General features: G+C 43.1%; 2 protein-coding genes across 20 annotated transcripts in view; both read left to right on the top strand.

Moving 5' to 3' along the window:
- LOC119470708 (zinc finger protein 726-like) overlaps nt 1-13,877 on the top strand; it is a 561,873-nt gene that overhangs the window by 116,420 nt on the left and 431,576 nt on the right. The window lies entirely within an intron of this gene.
- The window catches only part of LOC108301906 (zinc finger protein 726-like), an 83,475-nt gene that overhangs the window by 39,216 nt on the left and 30,382 nt on the right, over nt 1-13,877 (top strand). For 2 of the 19 annotated variants that reach the window (XM_017525270.2, XM_017525268.2), the window contains exon 1: nt 1,692-2,736. The exons of 10 other annotated variants lie outside the window; for them this stretch is intronic. Coding sequence is in view for 5 of the 9 variants with exons in the window: in XM_037737426.1 (XP_037593354.1) it covers nt 2,734-2,736 (3 nt within the window). In the remaining 4 variants the exon portion in view is untranslated. Of the gene's footprint in view, nt 1-1,685; nt 2,737-4,355; nt 4,521-13,877 lie in introns of those variants that run through there. 7 more of the 19 variants (XM_037737422.1, XM_037737415.1, XM_037737426.1 and 4 more) reach the window with 7 other exon arrangements.

Genomic DNA, 13,877 nt, shown 5'->3' with positions numbered 1-13,877 from the left:
TAATGTCACAGTCTTGGCTCACTGCAACCTCTGTCTCATGGTTTCAAGCAATTCTCATGCTTCAGTCTCCAGACGCCCAGATAATTTTTGTCTTATTAGCATTGATGAGGTTTTACCATGTTGGCCAGGCTAGTCTTCAACTTCTGACCTCAGGTGATCCACCCACCTCGGCCTCCCAAAGTGCTAGGATTACAGGTGTGAGACACTGAGCCTGGCTGGTCAATGGTTTAATTCTAATGTAGTTTCTAAAAACTTCAAAAGCTTAAAAAAATCCTAGAGGAATGTGTCTATAAGGAGGTTCATAAAAAAAATAAGGGCCCAGACAAGTTTAATACAGGTTTTTGATAATTTAAGGATCAAACCATTTGGACTGAGTAAAAATTGTATTTTAATGAAGATGGCGACTCTTACAAAACTGCTAACCAAGGCAAAACAAAAAATAATTGAACTTCAGGAAAATACTGCAACATTTCTATGTTAAATAAGCCAGTAATGAATTTTTAAAGATATGTCATTTGAATAACCTCTGTGATCCAACTCAAATTACCTACGATAACCCCTTACTGTTATACACCTAAACTGGAGAAACAAACCTAATATTTAAGATGACAAATTTAATGTTAAGTGTAAACTCATGGAGAAACCAGAATGCCAGCAGCCATTGGTTCATTTCTGAGCTCTTAAAGCTTCCATTATTTAAAATGCCACGTTTCAATACTAATCACAGAAGAGATAAAATAATCAGTTAAATATAAATTAAATGTGTGTGTGTGTGTGTGTGTTTAGTAATTTAGTAACCTAAATTATTAAAATAGTTTAGGACCATGTTTTTTTTTTCTTAAACACATAATCCTGAGAAGACAATCTCAGGATTGGTGCTTATATTCACAGGAAATAAAAGATAACCACATACTGATCATTAAGGCCAAACACAATAGCAATATAAATTTGCCTTTAACCTATTTTATTTTTTTTAAGACGAGATCTCGCTTTGTTGCCCAGGCTGGAGTGCAGTGGTGTGATCTCGGCTCACTGCAACCTCCGAGTTCTAGGTTCAAGCGATTCTCCTGCCTCGGCCTCTTGAGTAGGCGGGATTACTGGCACTCACTGCCATGCCTAGCTAATTTTTGTATTGTTAGTAGAGACAGGATTTTGCCATGTTGGTTAGGTTTGTCTCAAACTCCTGACCTCAGGTGATCCACCCACCTCAGCCTCCCAAAGTTCTGGGATTACAGGCATGAGCCACCGCGCCCGGGCTAACTAACCTATTTTTTCTTTTTTTTTTTTTTTTTTTTTTTTTTTTTTTTTTTTTTTTTTTTTTTTTTTTTTTTTTTTTTTTTTTTTTTTTTTTTTTTTTTTTTTTTTTTTTTTTTTTTTTTGAGACGGAGTTTCACTCTTGTTACCCAGGCTGGAGTGCAATGGCGCGATCTCGGCTCACCGCAACCTCCGCCTCCTGGGTTCAGGCAATTCTCCTGCCTCAGCCTCCTGAGTAGCTGGGATTACAGGCACGCGCCACCATGCCCAGCTAATTTTTTGTATTTTTAGTAGAGACGGGGTTTCACCATGTTGACCAGGATGGTCTCCATCTCTTGACCTTGTGATCCACCCGCCTCGGCCTCCCAAAGTGCTGGGATTACAGGCTTGAGCCACCGCGCCCGGCCTAACCTATTTTTTCTATAAGCAATGAAGATCAAGACTGTGGACAGATTTGAAGACAGTTTTCTCCTCTGTGGCTCCAGCATTTTTTGTTCCCTGCTTGATCTCTGGAAGGAAGGTGGGCAACAGGTGGCCAGCAGTGATCTACCTGTGGCTATTTTATTCCCAGTGTCTTCTGCCTTTTCTATGGCCACTATCTGTTCGACCCTCAACACTGACGAGAAATGTTGGTAGGGAGAAGCTGTTCCTTACCTCTGGTAGAAAGAAAGATGTTCAGGCCCTCCCCTTACCTGACAGCAGAGCTGCACTTCAATGTGGCAGCTATTGGCCATGTGTGGCTCCTGGGTGCCCGGAATGTGGCTGGTCTAAACTGCAGTTTTCTAGAAAGGTAGAATGCAGAGTTAGTTTTAAATATTTAGTTCCAAAAATATATATACTTTATTAATAATTACATATTGCTCACATATTAAAATATTTTGAATATAGTGGGTTGTTACAATTCCACCTGTTTCTTGTTTGTTTTTAAAGTTTGGCTACTAAAAAATTTAAAAGTCATGTGTGGCTTTTTCAGAGGATTGCCTCCTTTTTAAAATCTCAGGCTGCCTGCTCAAAGGACCAGAAGCCAGGAAAGTCATAAAATCTGAAGTTTTTAAATAATTATTATTTTTATTTGTGAGTAGCCATATAGTATATTATTTATAAATGCATATACCCTCTGAGGCGGGCCTGACTCAGCTCGGGGAGAAAGCCCTGCCCGAAAAGGTAGCAGCTTAGACTGTCACTCCATTCATCCCCGCATCGGATCACATCTGTCACTCCGGGTCTGAGGGGGCGGGGTCTTGAACGTTATCTAATAAGAGACGCTGATCTGGGAACCATCCAATCCGGCACGCAGCTGGAGCGGACAGGGCAGCTTCCGGGATATGGCGGGGGCCTTTGTCTCTCGTTGAAGTCGAAGCTCCGGGTCTCTTCATTTCTGTGTCCTCTGCTCCTAGAGGCCCAGCCTCTGTGGCTCTGTGACCCGCAGGTATTGGGAGATCCACAGCTAAGACGCCGGGAACCCCTGGAACCCTAGAAATGGTGAGAGTTTCGGGTCCGACATTCCGAGAGAGGGGGAGGGGCTGTGGCGGTACTGAGGCCTCCCTGCAGTCAGCTACGCAGTCTGCACCCCGAGTTCTTCCCCAGTTCGACTTCATTCCCCTTCAGCCATAATATGGCGGCCGAGCTAACAGCCGGGTTCCGGGAGTCTTGTCTCTGCCGTGCGCTGTGTCTGTGCCCTGGCCTAATGCCTTTTCTAGGCAGTTCTGCACCCGCAGAGCCCCGTCTCGGCCAGTTAGTGCAGGGACCACGGGCCCGGTCAGGACAATCCTGACTCTGGGTGCGGGTTCATGAATGGGAAGAGCTTTGGTCCCTGAATTCCCAGTTCCTTTTTTTTTTTTCCCCCTATTAAAAATTTATGGGAGTCACCGTACAAAATTAAAGAATTTAATCGAAGAATGATTCAGAGATTGTTGCACACCCAACTGTGCTTCGTAGTTTGTGGCTTATGAGAGACGCTTGAATGAGAGACCGTTTTTTTTTGTTTTTTTTTTTTGAGATGGAGTTTCGCTCTTGTCACCCAGGCTGGAGTGCAATGGCGGGATCTCGGCTCGCTGCAACCTCTGCCTCCCAGGTTCAAGCGATTTTCCTGCCTCAGCCTTCCAAGTAGTTGGGATTGCAGACGCCCGCCACCAGGCCCAGCTAATTTTGTATTTTTAGTAGAGAAGAGGTTTCACCGTGTTGGTCAGGCTGGTTTCAAACGCCTGATACCCGGCACTCCACCAGCCTGGGCCTCCCAAAGTGCTGGGATTATAGGCACCAACCATCGCGCCCAGCCAAAGGAAATAATTTAAAAGTACACGATAAAGAAAACCAAATTAAATAATTGATTAACTACATCACTGCTTAATTTGTATGATTAAGGTAGAAATTTCCTGGTTATGTAATGAGAAATTAATTGGCAGCTTATGGTTGGTTAAGTCTGAATTTGTTTTCCCCAATGTAGTAATTTAAAAAAAAAAAAAAATGCATTTGAGTTAAATTTTTTTAAAAGTAGGATTTCAGGGACTAGAGCCACCTCAGTCTAATTGCCTGGCACTTGGTTATTTTTACATCCACAGGACTAATTTTATCCTAATTTTTCACAGCTGTCCCAAGCATGGTCTTGCGCCTACCCCCTACCTGCTATTTCTCTAGCCTAACTATGACTATCAGTAAAATAATAAATTTCCAGTTCTGACATTCCCAAATGCCAGCTTTCCCTATTTAATTCACATTAACTATTTTTGTTTTATTGTAAGTTTTAGATACTATATTTTAATCATTTTTTGACAAAGCATATGGCACTTAAAAAAATGGTTTTCTCTTTGAAAATATTTTTCATGAGAACAAAGTGAAGAACCATCTCCTAACACTGTATTGTAAACCATCTTTTGATTCTTTTCCTGTAATTTTCCCTAGGCACAAAGATTCGAAATATTTTTGTGTCGAGGTTTTTTTTTTCGGAAACTTTATGGGGTGATGCATCCATAGCCACCCTTTAGTTTTTTTTCCTGGTCCTCAGTTTTAGTACTTTCTGTGAATAAACCAATATACCCACCATGGCTATGTCTGTTAGAGTGTCTAGTGACTATCATCTCCTGGGTAATTTTCTCCCATAGGACAACATGAGGTATGGAGTGTAGCCTCTCAAGGAGTAGATGGATGCCCTGGGGCTGAGAAGAATCTCCTGGTGTACTCTTCCTTTGAAAAGCTAACCCCTTGATCTTCACTCAACCCAGCTTCCATTTCTTGGAGACACATTGCTGGTCATCAATCAGTTGCTGGTATTGACGGGAAAACACAGAAATAATTTGTTTTTTTGAATTGTCTAAGATTTGTGAAAGAAAAAAATAGCATCCCAAAAGAAAAACAAAAGTGACCCCAGTGAGATGGTGCAACAGCGTGCAAAGTAAAACGCACTTGGGGCAGTCACTTGAGGCATAGGGCAGTGTCTCCTGAGAGGGTGGCCATTGAGCACTTAAGTGAGTAGGATTGGGTGGGAAAATCTCTCAAGTGATTGGATGACGTGACTTCACACATATATCACACACATCTGTTTTCTTTCTTTCTTTTTTTTTTTTTTTTTTTTGAGACAGAATCTTGGTCTGTTACCTAGGCTGGAGTGCAGTGGTATGATCTCATCTCACTGCAACCTCTGCTTCCCAGGTTCAAGTAATTCTGCCTCAGCCTCCCATGTAGCTGGGAGTATGGGCACCTGCCACCACACCTGGCTAATTTTTGTATTTTTAGTAGAGACGAGGTTTCAACATATTGGCGAGGCTGGTCTTGAACTCCTGACCTTGTGATCTGCCCGCCTTGACCTCCCAAAGTGCTGGAATTACAGGCTTGAGCCACTGCACCCGGCGGACACATCTGTTTTCTAATCAGCATCGCCACTCCCGAGGTTTGCCATCCTGAAAAGATTTGTTCACGTAATTCGACTCCAATGTTTTGTGTTTTTTTGTTTTTTGGTTTTTTTTTTTTGAGACAGAGTCTCTGTCACCCGTGCTGGTGCAGTGGCGTGATCTTGGCTCACTGTAACCTGTACCTCCCTGGTTCAAGCAATTATCCTGCCCCAGCCTCCTGAGTAGCTGACATTACAGTCGCGCCCCACCGTGCCCAGCTAATTTTTGGTATTTTTAGTAGAGACAGAGTTTCACTGTGCTGGCTGAGCTGGCCTGGAACTCCTGACCTCATGATCCACCTGCCTCAGCCTCCTAAAATGCTGGGATTATGCGTGAGTCACTGTGCCTGGCTGAGTTTGACTCCAGTTTTTGAACTGTAAATTGCATTCTATTAGTATGATTTGAATGGTAAGAAAATATTTGTAAAGGGCGGAAAAAGGTGGATTTCAGAAAAAAAAAGTGATTATATATTTGTTAAAATTATTTATTTATTTTGTTTGTTTTTGTTTTGAGACAGAGTTTCACTCTTGCTGCCCAGGTTGAAGTGTAGCGGTGTGATCTCTGCTCACTGCAACCTGTGCCTCCTGGGTTCAAGCGATTCTCCCTCAGCCTCCTGAGTAGGTGGGATTAAAGATGCCTGCCACCACACCTGGGTAATTTTTGTATTTTTTTTAGAGACGGGGTTTCACCATGTTGGCCAGGATGGTCTCAATCTCCTGACCCTGTCATCTGTCTGCCTCGCCCTTCCAAAGTGCTGGGATTACAGGCGTAAGCCACCACAACTGCCCCAAAAATTCTTACTTTTATTTCTCAAAGTCAGTCTAGACAATTTCTCAGGCGTGTTTATGGCTGGGTGATTTCAAACAATTTCAAGGCTTAGCTTTTAGAATGCCACCAAAGTAAACAATAGGGGGAAATTTTTTTTTTTTTTTTTTTGGCTGTACCAAATACATTTCCACAAAAAAAGGTAGGTAATTGGTGAGTTATATAAATTCATGAAAACATTAGTTTCTCTTTTTGTAGTGTAGATTTGTGACTATGAACACCTGTGTTCTATATCCTGTGTTGTTGATTTCTGATTATTGCTAAATTTTATGAGGAGAAATTTGGTACCTCTTAGACATGTTCTAATATAACTAATTTTTTACCTCATAATTTTGATTAAAATAATGCTTTTACTGGCTGAAATAAGTAAAATGGAAGGACCGGGCAGGGTGTGGTGGCTCATGCCTGTAATTCCAGCACTTTGGGAGGCCAAGATGGGCAGATCACGAAGTCAGGAGTTTGAGACCAGCCTGGCCTACATGGTGAAACCCTGTCTCTACTAAGAATACAAAAATTAGCTGAGCGTGGTGGTGCATGCCTGTAATCTCACCTACTCGGGAGGCTGAGGCAGGAGAATCGCTTAAATCACTAAAAAAAAATCCAGAAGGCAGGTGTTGCAGTGAGCTGAGATTGCTCTATTGCACTCCAGCCTGAGTGACAGAGAGAAAAGAAAAACATAAAAGAAGGAAAGAAATGGATGCACCTTAGTATATATGTATATGTGTGTATATATATGAACACTGTTTTGGTAATTTTGCTGGATTTTTTATATGCTTAGATTAAAACACTAAGCGAATAACTCAGACATGGAGATTAAAGCTTAAGCCCAACTAAGGTTAATATTGAGCCTGCACAAGGAAGTTATTACAGGCCCAGCTAGTTTTCTCTGGGGAGTCATCTCTATAGATATCCCAGCCTGCTCACTTCAGCCATGGAAAAAGCCTTTATCCTAAGAGAAGCTACAGAACCCTGGAAAGCTGGAGACCCACAGGCAGATGAAGTTAAGGTTAAGATGTAAAAATACTGGAAAGGTCATACTGAAGATGAAGTTGTTACTGTTTTGAGGCAGTTTCTAGATTTTATAAAATAAAACATTCATGTAAAAATGTTTGAATTCCAAGAAAGCATTGTAGTAGGAAAAAGTACCAACTGTTACTGCAATCCTTCGACAAGGACTTTTTTAAATGGAAAGGATCAAACAAGATTAGAAAGAAGGTAGGACGGGAATGGCAAAAGGAAGGTGATAAAATCAGATTTTAGATTAGAGAATGTTTTACCCTGAAGTCAGAATGTTCTTAGGAGGGACATAAAATAGGGTTGTGTGTTGACTCAGACTGAGGGTAGCTGAAAGTTCAAGAGGCTGTGGGGAAAAGAAACTTAAGTAAAGCCTGATTAAGACGTATTTTATTTTGAACACTGAAGAAAGATTTAACTCTTTTTTTTTTTAATAAGAAAATAAAATGTGCAGCACCTATGTCTGGAGATCAGATAGGTGAGAAAATAGAGCACTGTCTTAAGTTATAGTGGAAAGGATGTTTCCTTTCATAAACTGTGGTGAACACAAAGGATGAAGAATTCTATTAATCATAGCTCTTTACCAGGCTTATCTATGTGCTTCATCTTTCCCCACCTCTTTTCTTGGGCCTATACATTTCTTCTGTTTGACTTTCTTTTTTTTTTGGAGATGGAGTCTTGCTGTCTCACCCAGGCTGGAGTGCAATGGCATGATCTTGGATCACTGCAACCTCTGCTTCCTGGGTTCAAGTGATCCTCCTGCCTCAGCCTCCCGAGTAGTGTAGGGCTGTGGTGGCCCCACAGGGTCGTGAGGTTTCCTTTATGCTGTGTTGAGGTGCAGGATCCAAGAAGTAAAGAGACAGGACACTGAAGAACTGGTGAAGAGCACCTGGACTTCGGGGGGGCCACACCACCTGTGAGTAGAGATCAGTGGCAGCCCCCAAATGCCCAAGAGCATCTGTATTTATTAGGTACAAGCGGGGTCAGGGTTGTGAGTGAGGTCATCATCTACAGGCTTAGTAATAGGGCATACATAATCACATCAGTTATCAGTGAGGGGACCACCCATTATGTCACCTGGGCAGAGAGGTGGGCCATGCGCAGCAGGGGCCTGTGCCGTGTGCAGTAGTAGAGGGTCGTGTACAGAAAAGGGGTCCACCCCTATTAGGTCACCAAGGCAAGGAGGTGGGCCGTGTGTAATAGGTGTCATGTACAATGCTTCTTATCTGGGGGCTGGAAACTTCAAAGGATTTCTAATAGAAGGATACTGTAAGCTTAACGCAGTGGGAGCTGACAGACTTGTGCGCGTCTCTTAATATGTTTATGGGAAGATTCTTTGAGCTAGCACAGAAGTGAGAAAAGACTGACAGGGTGTACAGCCACTGTGACTGGTAACATCAGAGGGGTTCTTCTCCCTCGGTTACTTCCAGGATCTTAGGCCTGAGGCCTACTTTCCACAGGAACTGAATGCAAGGTACTACAACTCCTTTATCAAGAGGAGAGGCACTTGCTCCATGCCTGCCATATAGCGTATGCCCTTTCAGGCAGGGACGCCACTGCCTGGATCTTTGGTTCTCATCCTGGTCTGGCTGTTTTCCCATGTACTGCTTCTGTTCTGTGACTGCTCTAGGCATTCCTTCTGTTACAAACTACTATATGGTTATATAGAAGGATTATATAAATCACCACTAAATGTGTCAGTACAGCTCCGACTACAATACCTATATGATTATACAGAAAGATTATATAGAACCAACTATGCTAGATATATGTTAAGCAGTAAGCTACACTTCAAGCACGAATTCTGTAAACTAATATATGATTATATATGAAGGATTATATAAAGGAAACAGCTGAGCCATAACACTATAAACTATGACATTCTTCAGGCACTAGTTGTGCCTGGGGTCTGCACAGTTCTTCCTCAGTGCCCATGGGGGGTGTTACCCACAGAGTAGCTGGGATTCCAGGTGCCTGCCACTGCTCCTGGCAAATTTTTGTATTTTTAGTAGAAACAGCGTTTTATCATCTTGGCCTGGCTGGTCTTGAACTTGTGACCTGGTGATCCACCTGCCTCGGCCTCCCAAGGTGCTGGTATTATGGGTGTGAGCCACTGCATCGTCGTGTTGTATCTTTAATAATAAACTAGTAAACAGAACTGAAATATTTTGCTGAGTTCTGTGAGTAGCTCTATTACATTACTAAACTTGAGGGAGGTTATGGGAGTTTCTAATTATTAAACGGTAGCTCAGAAGCATAGATACCTATGAAGTTTTTGATTGGTGTCAGCAGTAAGGACAATGTTGTGAGACTGTTCCCTGAATCAGGGTCTATGCTGAGCAAAGTGGGGTCAAAATTCAAATGTTAGACAATATGTTTGTTTTGGAGAGTTGCTTGGTGTTCAGTAAACTGCACATTTGGTGCCAGGAGAGACCTGTCCTGGAATAGAACTCTGGGTTTCTGGAAACCTGTACACAGGCTGTCACACTGCCCACTGTTCTGTGATTTCTGTCTGTTCTGTCTTAAGGTGAGTGAGTGAGCAGGGTGAGTGAGGCCTGAAAACTTAGAGGAAAAGAGCTCTGATAAGAAATCCCCCTTTACTACAGAGGCCACCACAGGATTTCCACCCACTCACAAACACACCCACTAGACATTGACGTGTCCACAGCCCTCACAGGACAAGGCACCACCCTCAGGAGTTTTACTAACAGCATTTTTGATCCCTGTGCTTCTTGCCAAAACCCACAAAAATGTCTACAAGTCTTTGACATATCCTCATCCCCAGACACTGAATCTGCAGCAGTAATCTGTTTTCTCTACCCTCCTAGGCTTCTGGACCACCTGTTCATGATCTTATCTGCCTGCATGAACACAGAAATAAATCCGAGTATAGCCCAACCTCGGCCCGTATTTGTAGAACAAACCAGTCCATCCATCTAAATTGCACTCTCCCCCACTAATGGATTTTTGTATTACTTTTATTTTTGGTTCAGGGGTACATGTGCAGGTTTGTTATATAGGTAAAATTGTGGCATAAAGGTTTGGTGTGCCGATTATTTGTCACTGAGATACTAAGCATAGCACCAAACAAGTATTTTTTCTGATCTTCTTTGTCCTCCCACCCTCCACCCTCAACAAAGCCTTACTGTCTGTTGTTTCTCTCTGTGTCCATGTGTACTTAACTTAGCTCTTACTTATAAGTAACCGTCTTATAAATAACATGTATTTGGTTTTTTGTTTCTGCATTAGTTTTCTAAGAATAATGGTTTCCAGTTTCATCCATGTTGCTGCAGAGGACATGATCTTGGTTTGTTTTTATGGTCACACAGTATTCCGTGATGTTTATGTACCATATTTTTAAGAATCTTTTATTTCATTTTATTGGAGAAAGGGTTTCACTTTTTCACTCAGTCTGGAGTACAGCAGCATGATCCTGGCTCACTGTAACCTCAACCTCCTGGGCTCAAGCAATATTCCTACCTCAAGCCAGGTACAGTGGCTCACGCCTGTAATCCCAGCATTTTGGGAGGCTGAGGCAGGCAGATCACATGAGATCAGGAGTTCAAGACCAGCCTGACCAACATGGAGAAACCCCATTTCTACTAAAAATACAAAATTCCTACCTCAGCCCCTCAGTTAGCTGGGACTACAGGCACATGCCGCCACACCTGGCTAATTTTTCTTTCTTTAATTTTTGCAGATACCGGGTTTTATCTTGTTGCCCAAGCTGGTTTCAAATTCCTAGCTCAGGCAGTTTACCTGCCTAGACCTAGAGTGCGGGGATTACAAGTGTGAGCCACCGTGTCCAACCATACCATCTAGTCTGTATTCAGTCTACCATTGATAGGAATTTAGTTTGATTCCGTGTCTTTGCTGTTGTGAATACTGCTGCAGTGAACATACATGTGTATGTGTCTTTATGATAGAATAATTTATAACTCCTTGGGTATATACCCAATTAGGATGCTGGGTCAAATGGTAATTCTGGTTTTAGTTCTGTGAGGAATCACCGTGCTTCTTTTCACAATGGTTGAACTAATTTGCACTTTCACCAGAAGTGTATAAACATTTTTTTTCTCTACAACTTTGCCAGCATCCATTATTTTTTGATTTTTATATAATAGATAGCCATTCTTTTTTTTTTTTTTTTTTACCCCCAAACGATTGCATTTATTATAAACATGGGTACAGATCCTAGGCTCTCAGAAACACAACAGATATGAAGCTAAGACAGCTCTGGTGAAACTAACAGACGATGAGGAATGCCGGGGTATTCATGTCTGGGCCAGAGCTGCCATCCAGGGCCCCACACCCCACCTTTGGTCCAGATGACCCCTTGGCCGGGTGTCCCTGCTGCCAGAACACACTGGACTGGGGTACAGGAGTTGCATATTCTGTGAGCTGGTGTCAAGGAAAGCAGGGACTCACAGTTGCCAGGTTGTCCCTCTCCTCCAAGCCAATTTCCCTCCACAACACAGGGCTTTCAGTCTCCCATCACTATTATGTTTTCAAACAGAAACAGGCAAAATGTTTGGCTAAAATGAAATGAAAACACTGCAGGGAACAGACCTGAGTGTGCTGGTGGACAGGCTGCCTTGCCCACATGTGGGAATGGCAGCGCCATTGAGGGCAGGAAAGCTCCCTTTGGGCAGCTAGGCTGTGTGTGCATGTGGCCCTCCCTCCAGTGGTCCGAGGGAGGACACAGGGTATCAGGTAGTAGGGATCTGCCTGAGGTGTTCTGGCATCAAGAGACTGCCTCACTCCTAATGGGCATGACACAGGCTCCAGGGAGCAATGGACATCTGCCCAGAGGATCAAAGCCCAACTTGGTCAGATCCCAAGCTTCACCTGCAGCAGGTCACTGACTCTGCAAAGGGTACCTCCAACTTTGGGGACAAGCCATGGCCTTGAGAAGCAGCTGACAATGCTGCCGAAACCAGGACACATCTACATCATACAGCTGCGCCATCCCAGTGTGACAGGCCATATTTGGTTACCCTAGGGCAAGCTGGAAAAGAACTCCAGATGTGCCCGGAGAGCCCCCCACTTCTCAGAGCCACCTCACAGGGTACCCCCATGACCCCATTCTTTGAGTTTAGCTTGAGGTTTTAGGAAGCATCATTTCAGGTGAGGAAAAGAACAAAGTCTGGTCCCAGCCCACTCTGGCAAAGATTGTTCTCCCCCTCCTCAGCATGAGAAGAAGCCACATATACAGGCAGGACACACACAGCACACATGGGGCATAGGGAACCATGCCTGCACAGCACTCACACACAACCGAGTGGCAGCCAGGCCAGGGCATGTTCAGAGGGCCGCCTTTGGGGCATCCATGTAGGCCAGGTTGTAAGGAGGTTTGCTGGCAGAGTAGGACGCCGCTCCTGCTCCAGCCAGGGTTTCGTGGTAGGCCAGCAGGCCCATGGGCTGGGCTGGGTGAGGCGCTGGGTACTGCAGTGGGTAGGTTGCTGCTGGCATCGCTGGCTGAGGGTAGCCTTCTTACTAGCATAAGGTAATATCTGTGGATTTCAATGATTAGTGATGAGCATTTTTATATGCTTTCTACTTACATGTATATCTTTTTTTTTTTTTTTTTCCTAAGATGGAGTCTCACTCTGTCACCCTGGCTGGAGTGCAGTGGGATGATCTTGGCTCCCTGCAACCTTTGCCACCCAGGTTCAAATGATTCTCCTGCCTCAGCCTGCTGAGTAGCTGGGATTACAAGCATGCACCACCATGCCCAGCTAATTTTTGTATTTTTAGTAGAGATGGGGTTTCACCATATTGTCCAGGCTGGTCTTGAACTCCTGACCACATGATCCACCCACCTCAGCCTCCCAAAGTTCTGGGATTACAGGCATAAGCTACCGCATCCGGCTTGGTGTATGTCGTCTTTTGAAAAGCAGGCAAAATCTTTATGTTTTTTGCCTACTTATTAAAAAGATTTTCTTTTTTTATAAAATTCTTTAAGTTCATTATGAATTCTGGATGTTAAGCATTTGTTAGGAGCATAGGTTGCATTTTTTAAAAAATTCTGTAGGTTGTTTACTCTGTTGATAGTTTTATTTACTGTGAAGAAACTGTTTAGTTCAATTAGGTTCCATTTGCCTGTTTTTGTTTTTGTTTCAATGGCTTTTGGCATATTTATCATGAAGTCTGCAGGTTCCTATGTGTAGAGTAATATTTTACAGAGTATTTTTTATAATTTTTAGGTTTTACATTTAAGTCTTTTAATTCATCTTGAGTTGATTTTTGTATATGGTGTAAGGAAGGGATCCAGTATTGGTCTTCTATACAGTGCTAGCTAGTTATTCCAGCACGAAATAGGGAATTCTTCCCATATTCTTCTTGTCAGCTTTGTTGAAGATCAGATGATTGTAGGTGTGTGGCATTTTCTTTTGGCACCATATTCTATTGCAGTTGTCTATGAGTCTGTTTTTGTTCCAGTATTGTGCTTCTTTGGTTATTGTAGCCCTGTAGTAGAGTTTGAAGTTGGATAATGTAGTGTCTACAGCTTAGTTCTTTTTGCTTAGGAGTGCCTTGGCTAGTTGGGTCCTTTTTTGGTTCCATGTGTATTTTAAAACATATTTTTTAATTCTGTTAAGAATGTTTTTGGTCTGGGCGTGGTGGCTGACACCTGTAACCCAAGCACTTTGGGAGACCCAGGCTGGGAGAGTGTCTGATATCAGGAGTTTGAGACCAGCCTTGTCAACACAGTGAAACCCTGTCTCTACTGAAAACACACAAAAAAAATAGCTGGACATGGTGGCTGGAACCTGTAATGCCATCTACTCTGGACGGTGAGGCAGGGGAATCACTTGAACCTGGGAGGGGCAGGTTGCAGTGAGCAGAGATGGTGCCACTGCACTTAAGCCTGAGCAACAAGAGGGAAAATTCATCTTA

The sequence above is a fragment of the Cebus imitator genome, unplaced genomic scaffold (genome assembly GCF_001604975.1).
Source record: "Cebus imitator isolate Cc_AM_T3 unplaced genomic scaffold, Cebus_imitator-1.0 Scaffold38, whole genome shotgun sequence".
Classification (NCBI taxonomy): domain Eukaryota; kingdom Metazoa; phylum Chordata; class Mammalia; order Primates; family Cebidae; genus Cebus; species Cebus imitator.
The sequence above is the reverse complement of the archived record's forward strand: the minus strand, read 5'-3'. Positions and strand labels throughout refer to the sequence as shown.